The sequence below is a fragment of the Moschus berezovskii genome, chromosome 13 (genome assembly GCF_049115385.1).
Source record: "Moschus berezovskii isolate FMDL1 chromosome 13, NW_MosBer_1.0, whole genome shotgun sequence".
Classification (NCBI taxonomy): domain Eukaryota; kingdom Metazoa; phylum Chordata; class Mammalia; order Artiodactyla; family Moschidae; genus Moschus; species Moschus berezovskii.
In genome coordinates this window covers 3,064,180-3,083,813 of record NC_142472.1, presented here as the reverse complement: position 1 = coordinate 3,083,813, position 19,634 = coordinate 3,064,180, and the positions used below count along the sequence as shown (strand labels likewise).

The 19,634-nt window shown below is 47.6% G+C and overlaps 1 protein-coding gene across 1 annotated transcript in view; it reads left to right on the top strand.

Annotated features, from left to right (window-relative positions):
• The window catches only part of MYO16 (myosin XVI), a 478,842-nt gene that overhangs the window by 229,202 nt on the left and 230,006 nt on the right, over positions 1 to 19,634 (top strand). The window contains exon 16 of the mRNA XM_055426698.2: positions 6,999 to 7,146. Coding sequence (XP_055282673.2) covers positions 6,999 to 7,146 — 148 coding nt within the window. The remainder of the gene's footprint in view (positions 1 to 6,998; positions 7,147 to 19,634) is intronic.

Here is a 19,634-nt window from a genome sequence, read left to right as displayed (position 1 = left end):
ATCCCCTTCTCCGGAGGATCACCCTTCACTCAGGTCCTGTCACCCATGTTTGCTGGGCAGCCTCCTGCTGCATTCTTTCTAAAATGTGGCAAATTGATTTTAGAGTGGTTTTATATATGTATATATTTTAATTTGAAGAATAATGCAACTGCTAATAAGTAAAGAAGCATACAACGTTGGTGCTTGTTGAGGCTACACTAATAGACGTGTAATGCCTAGGACACGAGTGGTTGGGGGAGGCTCACGGGAGCTGTCTGTGGGCTCAGAGCTTAGTTTTACTCTATTTAAGAGGAAGATGAGGATGTTCTAAGGACGCTTATTAGGAGAGGGAAAGTTCAGGGCACTGTCTTTGGAGTGAACTTTGAAGAAACTACAAAGTGCACACTGCAAAGCCGAGGACTCGAGCAAGTTCTGTCATCAAATAGTCACCCCCCACTCGGAGAGCGTCTTGAATACAAAGACGGATTCTTTGTGCGGCAGAGAGTTGGACGCATTTCCAGAGAAGGAGCCTGCTCGTGACTGCGATGTGCTTTCTCCCACCCCGGGCAAACGTTCAAGCAGGATGCAGAGCAGGTGCTAGCGTGCTAAAGATGGTCCAGCCTGCGATGCGGAGCTTGGACCAGAGGGCGCTACAGACCTTCCCCTGCTCCACGTTCTCCAGATCCCAATATGTGGTCTGCGTTAACGCTGATGAGATCTTCTGATGCCAGGAAGAGTGGCTCGTTAGCACTGTTGTCTCCCGGCGCTGGCAGCATAGGCTCCGCAGGGTCGACAGGAGGAGACGGGGGTGTTAGTGACCGGGAGCTGCTGTAACCAAGCAGGACGCCCTGGCGGAGAGCCATCCTGCACAGTTTCGGAGGCTGCAAGCCCAGCATCCAGGGGCAGCAGGGCTGAGCCACCTCGGAATCTTGGGGGAGATTCTGTCCTCGTTCTTCTGGCGGACACTTGACTTGTAGAGACATCGCCCTGCTCTGCTTTGTTGCGGGGGTCCTTCCTGGGTCTCTTTTCTTCTCAGCAAAACACCAGTCATGGTGGGTTAGGACCCATGCCGCTCTGTCCATTTTATTTTTTAAAAACACAGTTACTCTGCGTTTTACTAGATGATTCCGTTTACACTGTTGTGTTGGGTGTTCGCTTTGTAGTCAGTTGGGTTGCGTCCTGCTTCTCAAGGCCTGCAGGGTCGTCCGGGAGCTAAGCCGTGTCTTTCCGACCCTCTTCCCCTCCAGCATGCTCGTTGTGTCCACTGCTGCATCCGCAGGGTCTAGCACCGCGTCTGGCAGAGTCAGCGGACAGCAGGCACGTAGTGAGCAGATGAATGAAGGGTGGAAGGAGCTTACAGAAGCAACTCTAACAGAGGGTGCGGACTAGGAAAGCAACGTCGGGCGTCCCAGGTGGCTCCGTGGTAAACAAGCCAACTGCCAACGCAGGAGACACGGGTTCGATCCCTGGGTCAGGAAGATCCCCTGGAGTAGGACATGGCAGCCCACTCCAGTGTTCTTGCTTGGAGAATCCCACAGACAGAGGAGCCTGCTGGGCTACAGTCCCTGGGGTCGCACACAGAGTCGGACACGACTTCACAGCCGAGCACACACACAAAGGAATGTGAGCCCAGGACTGGCAGCTCTGAGTGTTTACAAGCCTTTGTTGGATTCCCAAGAGTGTCTGAAGCTGATGGTCGCGCTCTGAGCTCAGACTCCACAGGTGCTGGGCCCAGGCCCGGTTCTACCTCTGCACCTGTTTCTGTGACCTGGATCAAACCCCATCGAGGCTCTAAGCTTATTCGTAGGATGGAGAGGTTAGAGCTGAGACCAGGCAGAGCTTGGACGAGAATGGAGTGGAGTGAGCGTGAGATGCCAGGCCCGGAGAGGCCGCACTGAGCTGGAAACCCCGTGCCGCTCCGTGTGGCCTGTCTCAGCTTGAGAGCGTCTGCCAGCACCTGCTTTCAGAGGAAACCTCATGCCCAAGGGGGGTCACAGGTCACAGGGCCCAGTGCTTAAGTGTTTTCTTTTTTGTGTGTGTGAGACACGATTCACCCCACAACAGAGAATAAGGGCAGCTCTTTTTCTTTACTTTTCAAAATTATTTTCAGTCTAAGAAAAAGTATCATCATCACCTGCAAAAACAGTCACTCTCTGAACACTTCAAGGAACTGTAAGATCTGACTTTTGAGTTTTGAATAACTTCATCACCAAGAGCCCTTTTTCTGAATGAAAAATGTAAAAGGTATTAATTTAATTCACTTTACAAGATTTTTATAGGAAGCTGAGTTGTTCAAATTAGTCCCGGGTAAAAGCCTTCTGAATTTTAAGTGTTCACTAAAATAGTTAATCAAACTGGAGTAAGGTTTTTACACCTCAAATTAGGTAAAATATATGTAGGTTACAAGTTCATTTTATGCTTTATAGAGTCAAACACAACTTAGCAATTTCCTTAAATTTTGAACACATACAATTGTAGTGATTTTATTGTTGTTGTTCTTTAGTTGTTGTATCCGACTCTTTGCAAACCCCATGGACTGCAGCACACCAGGCTTCCCTGTCCTTCACTATCTCCCGGAGCTTGCTCAAACTCACATCCATTGAGTCGGTGATGCCATCCAACCATCTCATCCTCTGTTGTCCCCTTCTCCTCCTGCCCTCAAACTTTCCCAGCATCAGGGTCTTTTCTAGTGGGTCAGCTGTTCATATCAGGTGGCCAAAGTGTTGAAGCTTCAGCTTCAGTTTGTCCAGTGAATATTCAGGGTTGATTTCCTTTAGGAGTGACTGGTTTGATTTCCTTGCAGTCCAAGGGACTCTCAAGCGTCTTCTCCAGCACATAATTCGAAAGCATCAATTCTTCGACGCTCAGCCTTCTTTATAGTCCAGCGCTCACATCAGTATGTGATTTTATTATACTGGGAATGCTGTCTTACTCATTTAGAGGTGACAGATGCTGTCTGTTTCCTTTATTGATACTACTCCTGATACTTCTATAACACCACCTCCTTGATCAGGCATTCAAACACAAATTATAACATAAAAAATACAAGTCTAAGTTTTATGAAACATCTGCTACAGCGAAGTAAGGATTGTTTCTTAATTTGAAGAAATTTTAAGCAATAAATAACATTCTAGCCCGGCTTTTAGCCCAGGCTTCCCCCATCTGATTACTTATTTGACAGTATAATCTTTCTAGGTTCCCCAAGCCCCTCTTCCATCAGCGGTTCCCTTAACACCAAGGGCACCTTCCTTCTTGAAGGAAAGGGAGTGTTCTCACCTCCATCTCCTTTCATCTTGATTAAAAATGCATCCAGATCTATAAAATGCTTTCACTGCATATTACATGTAATCTGCCAACGTATGTATTGACACGTATGCTTTCAGTCGTGAAGCTTTCTGGAAGACATGCTCACATAGAGTTCTGAAAACGTGGAGGATCACAGACTTATTTCCAGTCAAGACTACTTCTGACATAAAACACTTTTTAAAACATACGAGTCATGAAAACTTGAGAAACAAGTAGGAACTCTCTGTTCGCGGACACTTGGATGAACGAGTCAGAAACCTTTCTAGCTCCCAAACCCATCATTTTCCTTTCAGCACTGTACTGTCAGTCAGGCACAACAAAAAGCCCTGCATTTCCCCTGTCTGGAAAATATTAGAGTCTCGTGAAAATTTGAATTTTTGGTTGTTTTGTGTTTTCTTCCATCTAAAAGCTCCTTCAAGATGGACTTAAAAAAAAAATCTACTGATCAGAATTCTGCTAGTCCACAGTAATTTTATTCACTGCTGGAGATGAGCTAACTAGGGTGATTACTAATTAATCCATTTTTGAAAGATGAAGTGTTCTCATGTCACTCTGAAGTAGAATTTGATTCGTTCTGAATGCTGCTTTAAATTAAGCTTGTGTGTTGACTTCAACAAATGGGCATCAAGTCAGTCTTTTCTCTGAGGATAGAAGCTTGATGATCAGAAGGTCCCCACCTAGTCCTCCATTTTCACCTGATATGTCTTTAGTTAGTGATCAGAAAACCGCAGTAGGGACAACTCTGACAGTTTATTTCCTAGGAGTGCAGATTTTAGCAGTTAGCTACTTCAGGGTTAATACTATTAATAACCAATGGAACATGTTTTCAGGATTTTACTTAAGAAAGAAAAGTAATATTGAATAGTTTAGACCTCAACTTGAAATTTACCACCTGATTCAATGCTTATGGAAAAATGGAAAAGAAATTATACCACTCTTTGTAATTTTATCACTTTTGGGCTTTAATACCACTAATTAAAGGGACTTTGAAAGAGTCTTTATGCACTCATAACAACCTTTCTAGAAGGTGTCCAGTGAGACAACTTTTCTTAATAAGACTGATGAATTTTGAGACTTCTAAAGCACTGATCATCCTTCTGAGACTAAATTAACCGCTCACAAAATTTACAGGAATAAAGCACTGAAGAAGTGATTCCATTGGCTCACCGAGATTCACTGTATAAAACCGATGCGTGGAGACCCCACATTTTTGCTTTTAGAGACTGGACTCTCGAATAATTAGTTGCCAACTCATTACATGAGTTGTTTATAGTTCAAATGTAGGGGAAATTGAATTTATTTGCCTTCCTAAAACTGCTACTAGGATCCAAAAAAATTATTGATCATAAATTTTTGGTTTAAAGTGGAAAACTATAGTCATTCACAATTGCATCTAAAATTGAAATGTGTAACTATTTACTGCCATTCACACTGATAAGAATAAACCTAAATTCAAATGAAAAGCCTACTCCAGAAACAGCAGAATTTTCAGCATATCACATATATGTCAAAAGTTCTGACCAACATCAGTTTCTGAATTTGCAGCCCTATCTTTGAAGCAGAGCCAAGGTTGTCATTCCCATGTTACATACTTTCATCATTTCCTACCTACTTTAAATGGAATTTCATCATCTACAGTCCATAAAAGAAATAATCGAGGAGCTAGACTTCATTAAAATTAAAAATTTCTGTTCTATGAAAGACACTGTTAAGAGAATGAAATGTTGAGCCCCAGGCATGGAGGAAATATTTGCAAAAGACATATCTGATGAAAGATGGTTGTCAAAAGTCTGTTCTTTAGGTGGGCGTGTCTGTCCCTCCCCTGCACATAGTCCCTCAGTACCGGTTTTCTAGATTCTGTGTTTATGCATTAACATACAAAATTTGTTTTTCTCTCTCTGACTTATTTCACTCTGTATAACAGGCTCTAGATTCATCCACCTCACTAGAACGAACTCAAACGTGTTCCTTTTTATGGCTAAATAATATTCCATTGTGTATATGTACCACAACTTCTTCATCCATCCATCTGCCGATGGACATCTGGGTTGCTTCCACGCCCTAGCTATTGTACATAATGCGGCCACAGAGAACAGCCTGTGGACCCAGTGGGGGAAGGAGAGGGTGGGGCAGACTGAGAACAGCGCTGAGATATATGCCCTATTGTGTGTCAAGTGGAGAGCCAGTGGGAAGCTGCTGAGTGGGCGCAGGGGCTCCACCTGCTGCTCTGATGAGCAGAGGGGTGGGGGGTGGGGTGGGGACGAGCTCTAGGAGGGAAGGGACTCGTGTGCCTGTGGCTGATTCCTGTTGTATGGCAGAAGCCAACAGAGATTTGTAAAGCAATTATCCAATTAAAAGGAAAAAAAAATTAAGACAAGATTGTTGTCTAAAATGTATGAAGAACTCAATATTCAACAGTAAGGAAACAACTCAGTTTTAAAAATGGATAAGACGTCTGAACATACCTATCACCAAAGAAGACAGACAAATGGAAAATAAGAATCTGAAAGAACGTTCTGCGTTACATGTCACCTAGGAAATGCAGATTAGAACAAGGGTGCAGTGCCACCACACACCTGTCAGAACAGCTAAAATCCCAAACACCGACCACACGAAGTACTGGCCAGGAGGCGGAGTACTGGCAGGAACTCCGATTTGTTGCTTGTGGGACCGCAAGACGGCCCAGCTACCTGGGGAGACAGTTCAGCAGTGTCGTCCAAAGCTGATCATAGTCTTGCCATACGATCCGCGAAGCACGTTCCTTGGCATTGACTCACCTGAGTTGAAAACGACATCTCCACGTAGTGTGGGCACGAATGTTCATCATTGCAACAGCTGGGAGCAACCAAGACGGCTTTTGATAGGTGAAGGGATGGGCTGCAGTACATTCTTTCAGTGGACTAGTAATCACTAATGAAAAGTGAGCTACAGAGCCTTGGAAAAATGAAAAAGGACCCTTAAATACGTATTATTATTATGTGAAAGAAGACAGTCTGGAAAGGGTACTTACTGTGTGATTCCAGCTATATAACATTCAGGAAAAGGCAAAATTGTCGTGAAGCGCAAAGGTGGTTGGTTGCCAGGAGCTGGAGAGAGGGAGGAGCAGGGAGGCGCATCAGCGACTGTTCGGGCCGTGAAACTGTTCTGTGTGAGCTGTGATGGTGTGCACACGACATGTTGTTGTTCAGTGGCTCAGTCGTGTCCAGCTCTTTGCGACCCCACGGACTGCCACACACCAGGCTTCCCTGTCCTCCTCTGTCTCCCGGAGCTTGCTCAAACTCTTGTGTCTGTTAAGTTGGTGATGCCATTCAGCCATCCAATCTAAACACATGATGCGTAAATTTCTCAAAACCCATAGAACTGTATAACACAAAGAGTGATACCAATATGAATCACAGACTTTAGTTAATAATAGTGTATCAGCATTGCTTCATTCATTTCAACAAATGTACCACTCTAAGTCAAGATATTAATAACAGGGGAAACAACTTATTAGGGGAGGGAGAAAGGATATATTGGAACTCTCAGTATTTTCTGCTTAATTTTTCTGGACCTACAAATTTTCTCTGAAAACAAAGTCTCTTATTTTGTTTTTTTTAAAGTCTGTTTGAAAAGAAGCTGCATTCTTGTCTCTTCTGATTAATACATGTAAATATATGGAGCTGAAACTAATAATGCCATTTAACAGAATTCCTCTTCTTTTCTTTAACCAGCCAGAATCTTTACGTATATGCTAGAGAAATCCAGACTTGTTTCACAGCCCCCTGGCCAGAGCAATTTTCTCATCTTCTCCTTGCTGATGGACGGATTATCTGCTGAAGAAAAGTATGGACTGCACCTTAGTAATTTACATGCCCATCGGTAAGTGATTGTGTGTTTTCAGTTTGATAGTTCTGCCCTCAAATTGTGGTTGCATTTTAGCAGTCTTAAAGTTTCTTCTTATTTTTCAGAGAAGTGGTGACATCTTTTAGGAGAATGATTGGATATACCGTTAGGTTTGAGCTCTCTGTGTATTACCGTTTATTGAGTGTTAGGTGAAGTTTGCTGTATGTGTGTTATCTGTTTCTAGTTTTCAGATCAGAATAATAGATTAGCACATGTATAAGCGTTTGTGTGCCTTTGGATATTTTGGATGTAGCAGTTATGAGTTCCTAATTGGGGGTCATCTTTTGAAATAATGGGACATGGTATTTGAGTAACTGTGGTGCATTAGGAACAGATGAGGTTACATAATGGCTTCAGATGAACCATACACACAAGTTGGGGGCACTGATTTTCTGCAGGGGAGGCAGACCGTGTTCGTTTTAATGAGGGGGCCTTGGTCACAGGATGGCCGTGTGACCGTCTGACCCCGTGTGTCTGCCTGCATGGACGGGTCCACACTTGGAGAGGATGAGAATGAACCAGCAAGGAGCGTGAGCCCCACTCAGACGAGGAGTCGGGGAGAGGGGAGAGAGGGTGGCGGGTGGGCGGGTCCAAGCCCAGCGGTGAATTCCTGGCAGAGTCGTGAGGAGGAGCCACGCCCTGATGAAGCTGAGCATTAACTTCAGACATCCGCTGACCCTGAGTGTTCCTTCACTGGCTGTTTGTTGCCGGATTCAAGAAGAATGGTGTGGTCATAATTTGCTGAGAACTTTTGTGAGAGGAAATAAAGGATCCGTGAGGAGGAGGGCCTCCCAGGGGGCGACGGTGGTCAAGAACCCTTCTGCCAAGGCAGGAGATGTAAGAGACTCGGATTCGATCCCTGGGTGGGGAAGATCCCCTGGAGGAGGGAGTGGCAACCCACTCCAGTATTCTTGCCTGGAGAATCCCATGGACAGAGGAGCCTGGTGGGCTGCAGTCCATGGGGTCACAGAGAGTCAGACATGACTGAGCGACTAAGCACGCATGCATGGTGGGGCGGAGCATGGCCAGAGGACCATCCACGTTTGAGAGCTGAGGGCCACGCTGAGTGGACAGGGAGGTGCAGGGGTCCAGTGCCTGCACTGAGACAGGGGCCTTTTCCAGGCCCCCTGGGGTCTTCACGGAGCTGAACCCCCAGACCTGTCCGGGCAGGGACAGGACCACGTCTGTGGTCACCAGGGCTGCGGAGGGGAAGGAGGCGGGGCGTGCATTCAGGGGCGGGGAATGAACTGGCCTTATTCTAAGGCACCCTTAGATTATTATTTAATGACAACTCTCTTTCAGTTTACTTGAAGCTATTACATCCAACAGTGCAGATCCCATTTGTCATGTTGATAGGGACATAAAGTGAAGAAGGCCTTATCAAAACTGTTGTTCAAAGCGAGAGATAGTTTGGAGATTTACTGTCCCCCAGAGCAAGAGGAATTCAGAAGAAAAAGAAAACACTGATATTGAAGAATGATAGTCCAGGCAAAAGCAATTTTAAAAATAGAAACTCTTTTGAAGCCCCAGTACTTTGGCCACATGATGCGAAGAACTGACTATTGGAAAAGACCCTGATTCTGGGAAAGACTGAGGGCGGGAGGAGAAGGGGACGACAGAGGATGAGATGGCTGGATGGCATCACCGACTCAGTGGACACGGGTTTGAGTGGACTCCAGGAGATGGTGATGGACAGGGAGGTGTGGCGTGTTTCAATCCAGGGGGTCACAAAGAGTCGGACACGACTGAGAGACTGAAAAACGGCAAACCTACAGGAGCACTGGAATTTTTTTTTATCAAATCGCCTCATTTCCTAAAGGAAGAAGTCAGATCTGGAGGGGTAGGGAGGTCTATACTGAAGCAAATATACAACAGCAGTAGTGAGATGACCCGTTCTTGAATCTCTCTCTGTTGTTCTACATCGCGTGTCTGTGACGGAAGGGAAGGCATCCCTTTGGGGGCTGTCGGGGTGTCCCGGGCAGCCTGTGGGGAAGAAGAGTCCCGTTGCTTGCATTCCTCTTCTTTCCTACCGGCAAAGGCTCACAGCGGACGGCAGACCATTGCGTGAGGTGGTGCGTCTGCACGCGTGTGCGTGCGTGCTTGTACACGCGTGTGCCTGGCATTGCAGACGCAGAGCCACTGAGGAACAAAAGGGAGCCGTCTAGTCCAGCATTCAAAGATACGATTCAGCCTCTCGGTCCGTGGTTGGGACCCCTCTTTTGAAGTGTGAGAGCGTGTGGGAGAAAACAAGTGTTTCTTTATTGACCTCCATTCCAACATCCGTTTCTCTTTGTAAAAGAGAGCTTGGAATCGCTGGGGCCATTTAGAAAGTCAAACGTCAGGGCTTGCTTTGTGAGCAGGCCCAACAGGAAAGAACTCAGCAAAATCATGAATAATTCAACTCTCTTGAACAAAGAAGTTATTTTATTAAAATGAATTATAAATATCTAACAAGTGCAAAACAACATTCCTCAATAAAAATGTACACCGCCACTCCAGAGTCATAAAACGTATCCACTGGAGCATTTGTACAATGATAGTTCCATAGACAGAGTATTCTTTAATAATAAGACCAGCAGTTTCGCAAGTTATAATGCCTTATGCATCCCGATATTTCTGTGATTTTGTCACATGGATCTTTTAACAGTCACAGCGTTTGTGAGTTTTCCTACTTTTACAGTCCTGGTCAGGCTTGAGGAGCTTATATTTGTATTGGGGTATATCATCTTTGTTTAGTGATTACATATATTAAGTACTAGAGTTTTGTAAATTGTTTGGCTTGCTCACAATCAGTAGTATTAATAAATTATTAGCTTTCTAACCTTTCACAATTTGATGATCTTTCTGAGTTTCCTCCTTAAGGAATTCATAGTTAAAGGATACCACTATATAATTATGTATTGTTACATAAACAATATATAAACAAGTTCAGTTCTTTCCTGTTGGGCCTTCTCAAAAAGCAAGCCCTGTTTATATATAAGCAATATTATCATCACACCTACTTATCTGATTTTAAGAGATATTGATATATTATCAAGTAGAACAAATCAGCATCTGCTTTACCACATAAATGCGCCTTTGCTTATTCCATAATGCAACTTGTCTTGAGATTTTGATGATGTATGTTGAGTCTTTAAAGCAAACATTACAAACATTTGCAAAGCTGCGTCCTTAAAATGCATCTCTTCTTTATTACTACCCACTGGTTACCTTCCCGAAACATGTAAATAAGTGTGGAACAGGAACTGTAAGCTGAAGACGCAGCCAAGATTCATCGCGTGTCCTTTTGTGAGCAGAGCTCCAGAGAGAAGAGAGGGCTGCTGTAACTAGCGCCACTGCAGTCAGAGCTACACAAGTGTTTTTGTTTTTGTTTTTAACTTTGGCTGTGGTTTGGAAGTAAAAGTTTTCAGAGTCTCACATGAAAATTTATGGAGATTTATTTTAGTGTTAAATGCACCTAAAAATACTCTCTTGTTTGTATAATTGGAACAGTATCTAGAACAAGCAGATAGCACTCTTGTTTATAGAATGGAAATGGAGCAGATCTAGACATCAAGTCTTTAGCTTAACTGCATGAAAGCAATATTTATAACACTTTGCCTAGAATCTTCCTGGACGGATGGTTTAAACAACACCACAAGAAAAATGCCTCTGGGTCCTGACATGTTGAGCAGCAGCAGTAAGCGGCATTATAGGAAACTACCACTAGATGGCACACTCTCCGCAAAGTCAGGCGGCCGGAATGTGACCCCATCACTGAAGGCTTCTTTTTTCCCCAAACATTTTTAAGTGAAGGGAAGTTGCTTCACCATATACCTGCGGCTTCCACGTGAGTCCCCTGCCTCTGGAACGTTCGTCCCACGGCCCGCCCCCTCGGGTGCTGCAGAGCCGGGGGGAGTCCCCGAGCCGCTCAGCAGCTTCTGTGGCCCGCGCGCGCCGCCCCCACCGTCTGCACTGGCCCCGCGCTCCCCTCGCGCCCCGCTGTGTGCACACTCCGAGCTCTGCCCGCGTCCCGCCCCTTCCCGCCCCCTCGGGGGCTGCAGAGCTGGGGCTGGAGTCCCCGAGCCCCTCAGCAGCCTCCCTCACCGTCTGCACTGGCCCCGTGCGCCCCGCGCGCCCCGCTGTGCGCACACTCCGAGCTCTGCCTGCGCCTCCACTGCTGCCCTGCGAACAGGTCCTCAGCACCGTGTTTCCGGATTCCATGCACACGCGTCAGCATGCGATGTTTGTTTTTCTTTCTCTCACTGTATAATAGAGTCTAGGTTCATGCACCTCGAGAGCTGGCTCAAACGTGTTCCTTTTTGTGGCTGAGTAATATTCTATTGTGTACGTGTGCCGCCGTGTCTTATCCTCTCATCCGTTGACGGACGTCTAGCTTGCTGCCATGCCTGAACTGTTGCAAGTCGCGCTGCGGTGAACATCGGGGTACACGTGTCTTCTTTAAGTTTGGTTTTCTCAGGGGACACGCCAAGTAGTGGGGTCGCTGGTTCCTATGGGAGCTCTACTGCCAGTTTTTTGAGGAATCTCCATAGTGGCTGTACCATTTTCCATTCCCACCTACAGTGCGAGAGGGTCCCCATTTCTTCACACCCTCTCCAGCATTCATTGTTTGTGGGGTTTTTTTGATGATGGCCATTCTGACCAGTGTGAGGAGATATTTCACTGTAGTTTTGATTTGCCTTTCGCTAATAACAAGGGATGTTGAGCATCTTTTCGCGTGTTTATTAGCCATCTGTATGTCTTCTTTGGAGAAATGTCTGTTCAGGTCTCTTGGCTACTTTTTGATTTGGTCGTTTGTTTTTCTGTTACTGAGTTGCATAAGCTGCTTGTATATTTTGGAAAGGAATCCTTTGTCAGTCTCCTTTGTCCAGACTGTAAGCTCGTGTTCCTTCTTCCTTTTGGTTTCTGTCCTTGATGGTACGGTTGATCCAGTGTTTTGTGTAGGCTTTGTGTTGGGAGTGATTTGTGCTTGCATTCTGGCAGGGGGAGGTGAGTTTTGAGTTCTTTTCCCCTCTGATGGGTAGGGCTGTGTGAGGCCTATGTTTTGGGTGTCCCTGGTGATCCCGTCTGCTGCTGGGTGGGTGTCCCTGGTGATCCTGTCTGCTGCTGGGTGGGTGTCCCTGGTGATCCTGTCTGCTGCTGGGTGGGTGTCCCTGGTGATCCTGTCTGCTGCTGGGTGGGTTTGGGTTCTTGTCTTGCTGTTCAGGTGAAGCATCTTGCCCTGAGTGCTGCCAGCAGTTGGGTGATGCCAGCTCTTGTATACAGGCGGAGGCCTCTGCCAGAGTTCTAACTAATTAATGCTCCCTGGGGTTTGGAGTTCTCCGGCAGACTAGGGTCTGGGACTCAGTGCACCCACTCCAAAGGCTCAGGCCCGATCTCTGGCCAGGGGACCAAGACTCCACAAGTCATTTGTTGTGGCATTAAAGGGGATTAAAACAAACGTACCATGGCACTGGTGGTAAAGAACTCGCCTGCCAGTGCAGGAGATAGAAAAGACATGGGTTCGATCTCTGGGTCTGGAAGATGCCCTGGAGAAGGGAATGGCAACCCTCTCCAGAATTCTTGCCTGGAGAATCCCCATGGATAGAGGAGCCTGGCAGGCTGCTGTCCATGGGGTTGCAAAGAGTTAGACACGGCTGAATTGACTTAACACAGAAACAAGAAACAAAAATGATCCCCAGACAAATGCTGAGTACAAAATCAAGCAAATAATAACAAAAATAATGGAACACACACACACACATACAAAACCAAAGCAGTCCAAAGAAAATAAAGTGCAAGAGACTGGCCCGGCGAGCAAAGGAAACCAAAAATGGTATCAGCCAATTAAAAGAAAAAAACTAAAGCACAAACCAGAAAACAAAATCAAAGCAAGGTGCCAGCTGGGGAATAAAGCAGAGAAGACAAAATAAACTAATAAACATGGTGAAGAAAAAGAAAGGAGAATAGAAAAGCAAAGTTAAACAAAAGTATATAAAAGAAAGGTTTATATGCATTAAAGAATATCTACAGCAGGAAAAGAACAATAGGAAAACAAACAAAAAATATTTAAAAAATAAATTTTAAAAGATTAGAAGGAAAAAGAAAAACACTGAATTGCAAAAGTCCAACAGAGAGGCAGAAGTATATAAAGGAAATAAAAAGTGGGGTTTTTAAAAAAGGTCTTAAATAGAGTTATTAGTGTTCATAAAACCAACAACCACAGCAACAGAGTAAAAACAGAAAGAGAAGAATAAAAAATCCAGAACCAAACAGAGCAAGTCAACATTAAGCAGAAGAAGAATAAACGTTCCTCTCAGATCTCAGCCGTCCGTGCCCTTCCCCTCACTGTGAGTCGGAGTCCACCTTCGCCTCCTGGGATGCCCTCCAGAACTCCGCGCTGGTCTCTGGACCTGCTCTGGGACAGCCCAGACTCTCATCTAGCCCTGCTCCTGTGTGTTCTTCCCTCCGGTGTCCTTGGCCTCCAGAGCTACTGGGTTTTCTTTTGCGGGAACTCTCATTGTCCTTCTACATATCCGACAGGCACAGAGTCTGCGTCGGTGGTCGTGTGGATTTAATCTGCAGCTTGTACAGCTGGTGGGAAGGTTTTCTGGCCTCTTCCTTAGCCGCACTGCCCCTGGTTTTCAGTTGGTTTTCAACTGTGGTTTTACCTCCACCGCTGCCTGTGTGTTGTCCACTGGGGTTTCCTCCTGAGGCTGCCCTGGAGGAACTGGGTCTGCCCCATTGAGGACTGAGCCTGGAGATGGCGCTGCTTGGATCCAAGCTTGGATCCAGGCTTGGAGGTCCCCTGCTTGGATCACGGGGACCCTGGCAGCACCGGGCACCCAGCGGAGCTGGCGGCTGGGGAAGAGGGAGGTATGGGGCTCTTAGGGTTCTTCCGAGCCTCTGGCAGCTGCTGTTCAAGTGATCCTTTGTGGCTGCTCCTTCTCTGTGGCTCTGCATGTTCAAGGCACTTAAATGGCCTCCCTGGCTGGGGACCTTCTCTGTCACTTAGCGCATCAAGCACTTAAAGGCCGGCTTCTTCCGGGGTGCTTCTTGATTCTTCAGCTGCCAGCACTGGGGGGAGAGGCCCCAGGGATGGCTTCACCCGCCGTGTGGGACTCAGCAGTGTCGCCTCATGGCTGCCCGTCCACCCACAGGCGATCCCACCGCAGAGCCCTCCTTCATCTCCCTGGGCCCTCTCCCCGCAGTCAAAGCAGGCCTCACCCTGGGATTAAGCTCCGATCCATGTGCTCCAGCACCCAGCCGCTGTGCTTTTTAGGGTTCTTGTGTCCCTGTCCAGGGTACACAGAGCAGCAGCAGGGCTTGTCCGTGAGGTTCTCATTCCACGCAGCCGATCACAGATGAGCTGCTGCTATCTCCAGAAGCCTCCAATGCCAACCCTCTGTCCAGTCTCCACGAGGGGGGATCGGACCCCTGCTTCGGTCCCCCCAGCCCCACCTGCTGTCTCAGGTGCAGGTCTGGTCCTGTTCAGTCTCCTCCTTCTCCCTCCTTCTTTCACCCTCCCGGGTTTTGCGAGGATCTGTACATCCCTCTCCAGTGGCTGGGGACGCCTGCCAGCTCTCAGCTGGTGCCCTGTGAGCTCCTCCACATGGAGGGTGTGTTCCATGAGGGGGGGTCACACTCCAGTCCACCCTCCCCGCCCCCATCCTGTCTCCAAAGGTCTCTTTTTTATTGACAATTCTTCCTATGATTCCCTTTTTCTTTTTCTTGGCTGTTTCTTTCCAAAATTTTATTTTGAAAGATTTTAAGTGATACCAACACTGCATCTGGAAAGTAAATACAGTGTCTGTTCCTGGGAATTGAGTTTTAAAGAAAGTTAGAAGTAGTCATCAATTGCTTATCTTCAACCTGCTTACGGGTTTAGTCCCAGAACAGCTGGGCTCTGAAACCTAGAGAATTCATTCCTCACCTCTCACCTCCCTTCATGTTGATTAATGATGGAGATGACTGGGGTGCAGCCTCAGAGGGTTCTCTGCAAAGGTCAGGCTTGAATTCTGAACTGCGAGCAAGCGATCGTTTGACTCAGCGCATGTGACCTGCTTCTAACCTTGCGTGTTAGTGGAGGGAAACTCTGACTCACCGAGCACTTGAACTTGAGAGGGCTGCCCCGGTACACCTGTCACAGTAGGTGAGGCAGCTCTGAGCTCTCTGTGAATATGCATTCTTTTTCTTGCTAAGCGTTTATTATGCGTGTTAACTTAACCTGAGAAAGACACACACGATTTTAAGAAGAGTAAATTTACTTTTCTTTGAGGATGATTGTTAACGATGCTGTGATATAATCCACAGTTTACTCCGTACACATTTTATGCACCCAGAGCTTAAAGATGGTCCTGAGACAAAGGTTTGAGGCAGGAGGTATTTTATTCTATTTCTGACTGATTCTGTTATTAATTAAGTGAAGATCACAACTGTAGCACATGCAACGTGCAGAGCACTTGCCACAGTTGGGGTCGTCTCCTGGCTCTCCCTTGTCACGCTGAATCCCCCCCCCCCCAGCTGTTACAGGGCAGAGGGTACAGGACCACACCCTCACGGGCACGGTCCAGGCCGTGAGGATGGGGAGCTGGGCCAGCAGGTCCAGGTCTTAAACCTGCGTTGTCTCTGCAGCAATGTTGCCTGTAAAATATCACCTCCTGCGTTTGCACCTTTGCATCCAGGAGATTTCAAAGAAGATGAGAGGGAAAGCGCAAGGTCAAGTGTGTATGCGTGTTTTTGTTAATATTTACAGTCAGTTAAGCACAACTAACTTAGGGCATTTCTGGAGTCTGTCGCCCTCTAACCACCAGAAAAAGCAATCCTGGGGCATTTCTTTATCTAGGAGCATAAGAAAATGTTTGAAGCGCATACATAACCTTAGCTGAAGGTCCTGTTGAAAGTACAAGGAAGGTTGGATCACTTCGGTAAGTGGGCTGGTACATTTCACTTGTGAAAAGGCCAATAGGAAGAAGTCAGGGCCCGTGGCTTTCTTACTTCCATCTGTGAGCGACGTCTCCCCGACAGTGGAGAGGAGAGAGGAAGGCGCATGCAGACGCCAGTTGCTCGCTCTGCCCCTTGGGCTCATCGGCGCTGCCCACACGCACACCCCCACCATCTCCCAGACTTCCTTTGCAGTTCACAGAAGGACGGAATTGACAGGGCTTACCGGTGGATAACGTTCTGTTCCTCATCCTAACGTTCTGTTCCTCAACCTATCGAGGCAGTTGATAGCTCACGGTGAAAGATGGATTCGTGATCTCGGAAGAAGATTTAGCTTCAGGACGAGGGACCAGGCTTGATCACTCAAGAGCTTTTGTGTAGCAGAGTTTTATGAAAGTAGGAAAAGGGAGAGAGAAAACTTCTGACATAGATATCAGAAGGGGGAGGCAGAAAGCCCCCGCCCCCAGCTCGTTTTATCAGGACCTTGTATACTTTCTTCAGACCCACTCCCATAACATCCATCTTAAAGGAACAAGATTCAGTTCAGTTCAGTCACTCAGTTGTGTCCGACTCTCCGCGACCCCATGAATCACAGCACGCCAGGCCTCCCTGTCCATCACCAACTCCCGGAGTTCACTCAAACTCATGTCCACAGAGTCGGTGATGCCATCCAGCCATCTCATTCTCCGTCGTCCCCTTCTCCTCCTGCCCCCAATCCTTCCCAGCATCAGAGTCTTTTCCATTGAGTCAAGTCGTTGCATGAGGTGGCCAAAGTATTGCAGTTTCAGCTTTAGCATCAGTCCCTCCAATTAACATCCAGGATTGATCTCCTTTAGAATGGACTGGTTGGATCTCCTTGCAGTATAAGGGACTCTCAAGAGTCTTCTCCAACACCACAGTTCAAAAGCATCGATTCTTCGGCGATCAGCTTTCTTCACAGTCCAACTCTCACATCCATACATGACCACGGGAAAAACCATTGCCTTGACTAGACGGACCTTGGTTGGCAAAGTAATGTCTCTGCTTTTTAATATACTATCAAGGTTGGTCATAACCTTCCTTCCAAGGAGCAAGCGTCTTTTAATTTCATGGCTGCAGTCAGCATCTGCAGTGATTTTGGAGCCCAAAAAAATAAAGTCTGACACTGTTTCCACTGTTTTTCCATCTATTTCCCATGAAGTGATGGGACCAGATGCCATGATCTTTAGAATGAACAATAGAAAGATCTTACCAGACCCACTCCCATAATACACATTTTAACACACAGGATTTGGCGGAAGGCTCTTGTTGAGGAGAAACATGTCCTCGAGCCAGATACATTGTTACAATGATCAAGACAAAGCAGCAGAGAAAAGAACATCTGTCCTTTTCTCCTTGGGAGCCCCAGACCCCTTTCTCCTCCTCAGGAACCCCGGACTTCTCATCAGCCCACCTAGGAATTGAGTCACACAGTCACATCATCAAATCAGTAGAGACGAGCAGCTGTGAGCAGAGGCTCCTCGGAAGCCTGTGAGGTCAGGTCCTGCACCTGCTGGCATGTGGAGGGACTTGCCCTCCGTGGCAGGTGGCTCTCTTCTGCATGTGACCGATGTTCGTTGGCAAACATGCGTGGTCTGCTAAGAGCGGTATACTTAGCTGAAGGGACGCAGTTTAAAGCCCCCTCTCGAGAAACGGCGACCCAGCCCAGTCTTCTTGCCTGGAGAATCCCATGGATGGAGGAGCCTGGTGGGCAACAGTCCGTGGGGTCGCAGAGTCGGATACGACTGAGAGACTTCACTCTTTCTTTCTCGAGGGCTGGGCAGTTGGGGAAAATCGGGCAACCTGTGGTGCTTGTCGGAGAAGCAGGGTTGACCTGGGTGCTCTGCTGTGAGTGAGGTCAGTGCGGGCTGCCTCCAGAGCCCTGCGGAGGAGAAGGTCCCGGAACGCACTCTAGAAGGACCAGCAAAACTGCCACCGTGATTGTGGGGGCTCTCTCCCACCCAAGTCCCTGAGGCCCGCCGAAGCGGTGATTGTTCTGAAGCGGATGACGAGTCTGCATGGAGCAGGGGCGCTCAGAGGAGCTCTGGGTGTGGGCCGCCTGCCTGCCTCCGAGCCCTGACTCCGCCTCCCCGCGGCTGCTCCCCGGCCTCCCCGGGTTTCTGCTGTGCGGGTTTCTGCTGTGCGAGTGGGGCTCTGAGTCTCCGTCCCTGTGATGTATGACTTGTTTCAGTGATCGACGCGTAATTGGATCTTTTGATGGAAGTCCGCGCAGCCTTCCTGAAGAAGTAGAAGGACCAGGGGCTCCTCGGCGGCAGCGGAGGCTGCAGGGCTGGGAAATCGGGGGTCTCCCATCAGCCCAGGGAGCCCACCTCCGCGGAGAGCATCGCGTTGCTGAGACTGAGCTGCGGGGGAAAGCGCAGCCCTGGGCAGAACCTGCGCACTCGTGGAGAACTTAAGTTCACGTTTGCCCTGCGCCAGAAAATCCGTCCGTGTGCTCCAGATTCTTTGCCTTTCTGTACCAGCTGTGGTAGGAAGAAAAAAACTGATTTACATCCAAAAACCTGCACTTACTTCTCAGAGAGGACAGTGGCCCCAGCGAGATTTTGGAATGCTTGCTTCATTCCCGATCGCCTGTCTTCCCAAGTGGGTTCTGACTGTTCACACCAAGTGTCCATCACGGGGTGAGTTTGGAGACTGATAACACGCTGTGGATATTTGTGTAGAATCGTACAGTGAACCATGTGTGTGTGCCCGCATGCACCGATCTAAAATGACATTCCAGGCAGTGGTAAGAAGGACCGCTTGTCAGCAAAGGCTGTTTGTTCTTGTGAGTCCACAGTGGAGTCTAAAAGCACGTGGGAGGCATAATTAAAATCAGAATAACCAACATTTGCTCGTGCTAAGAACTTGATGTGTGTCATCTCACTTTATCCACAGCCCAGCCTGACAGGAGGTTGAGTGAGTAACACCGGAAGCCACATCCTAAGAGTGCAGGAGCCTGTCTTAAACACCTCACATCTTTGCCTCTCAAACCCTAACTTCTAAAAACAGATGAAAGATTCTGTGGAAACACTGGAAAAGGAGCCACAGGAGACCAGGGCACCCAGAGGAAGGCTATCTAACACCCGAGGCGGGGAGGCTGGGGTCCCCGCGGGCAGGGATCCCAGCCTCTCCCCCGTCCTGGTGCCCGCCAGCCCCTGTGATGGTGCTAGCTGACCAAAGGGTGCAGTGAGGTGTGGTTCAAACTGACGTGGGCTTCCCTGGTGGCTCAGCCGGTAAAGAATCCACCTGCAATGCAGGAGACCCCAGTTCAGGAAGATCCCCTGGAGAAGGGAAAGGCTACCCACCCCAGTATTCTGGCCTGGAGAATTCCATGGACTGTATAGTCCATGGGGTCGCAAAGAGCAGGACATGACTGAGTGGCTTTCAATTCATTTCATTTCACTTCAGAATATTGTGAATTTGGACACAAGGAAGAGTGAGGAGCTGCAGGAACTGGTGGTCAAGGGCAACTCCACAAACTTTGCTAAGAGTCTCTGACTCCGGTAGCACCACTGCACAGG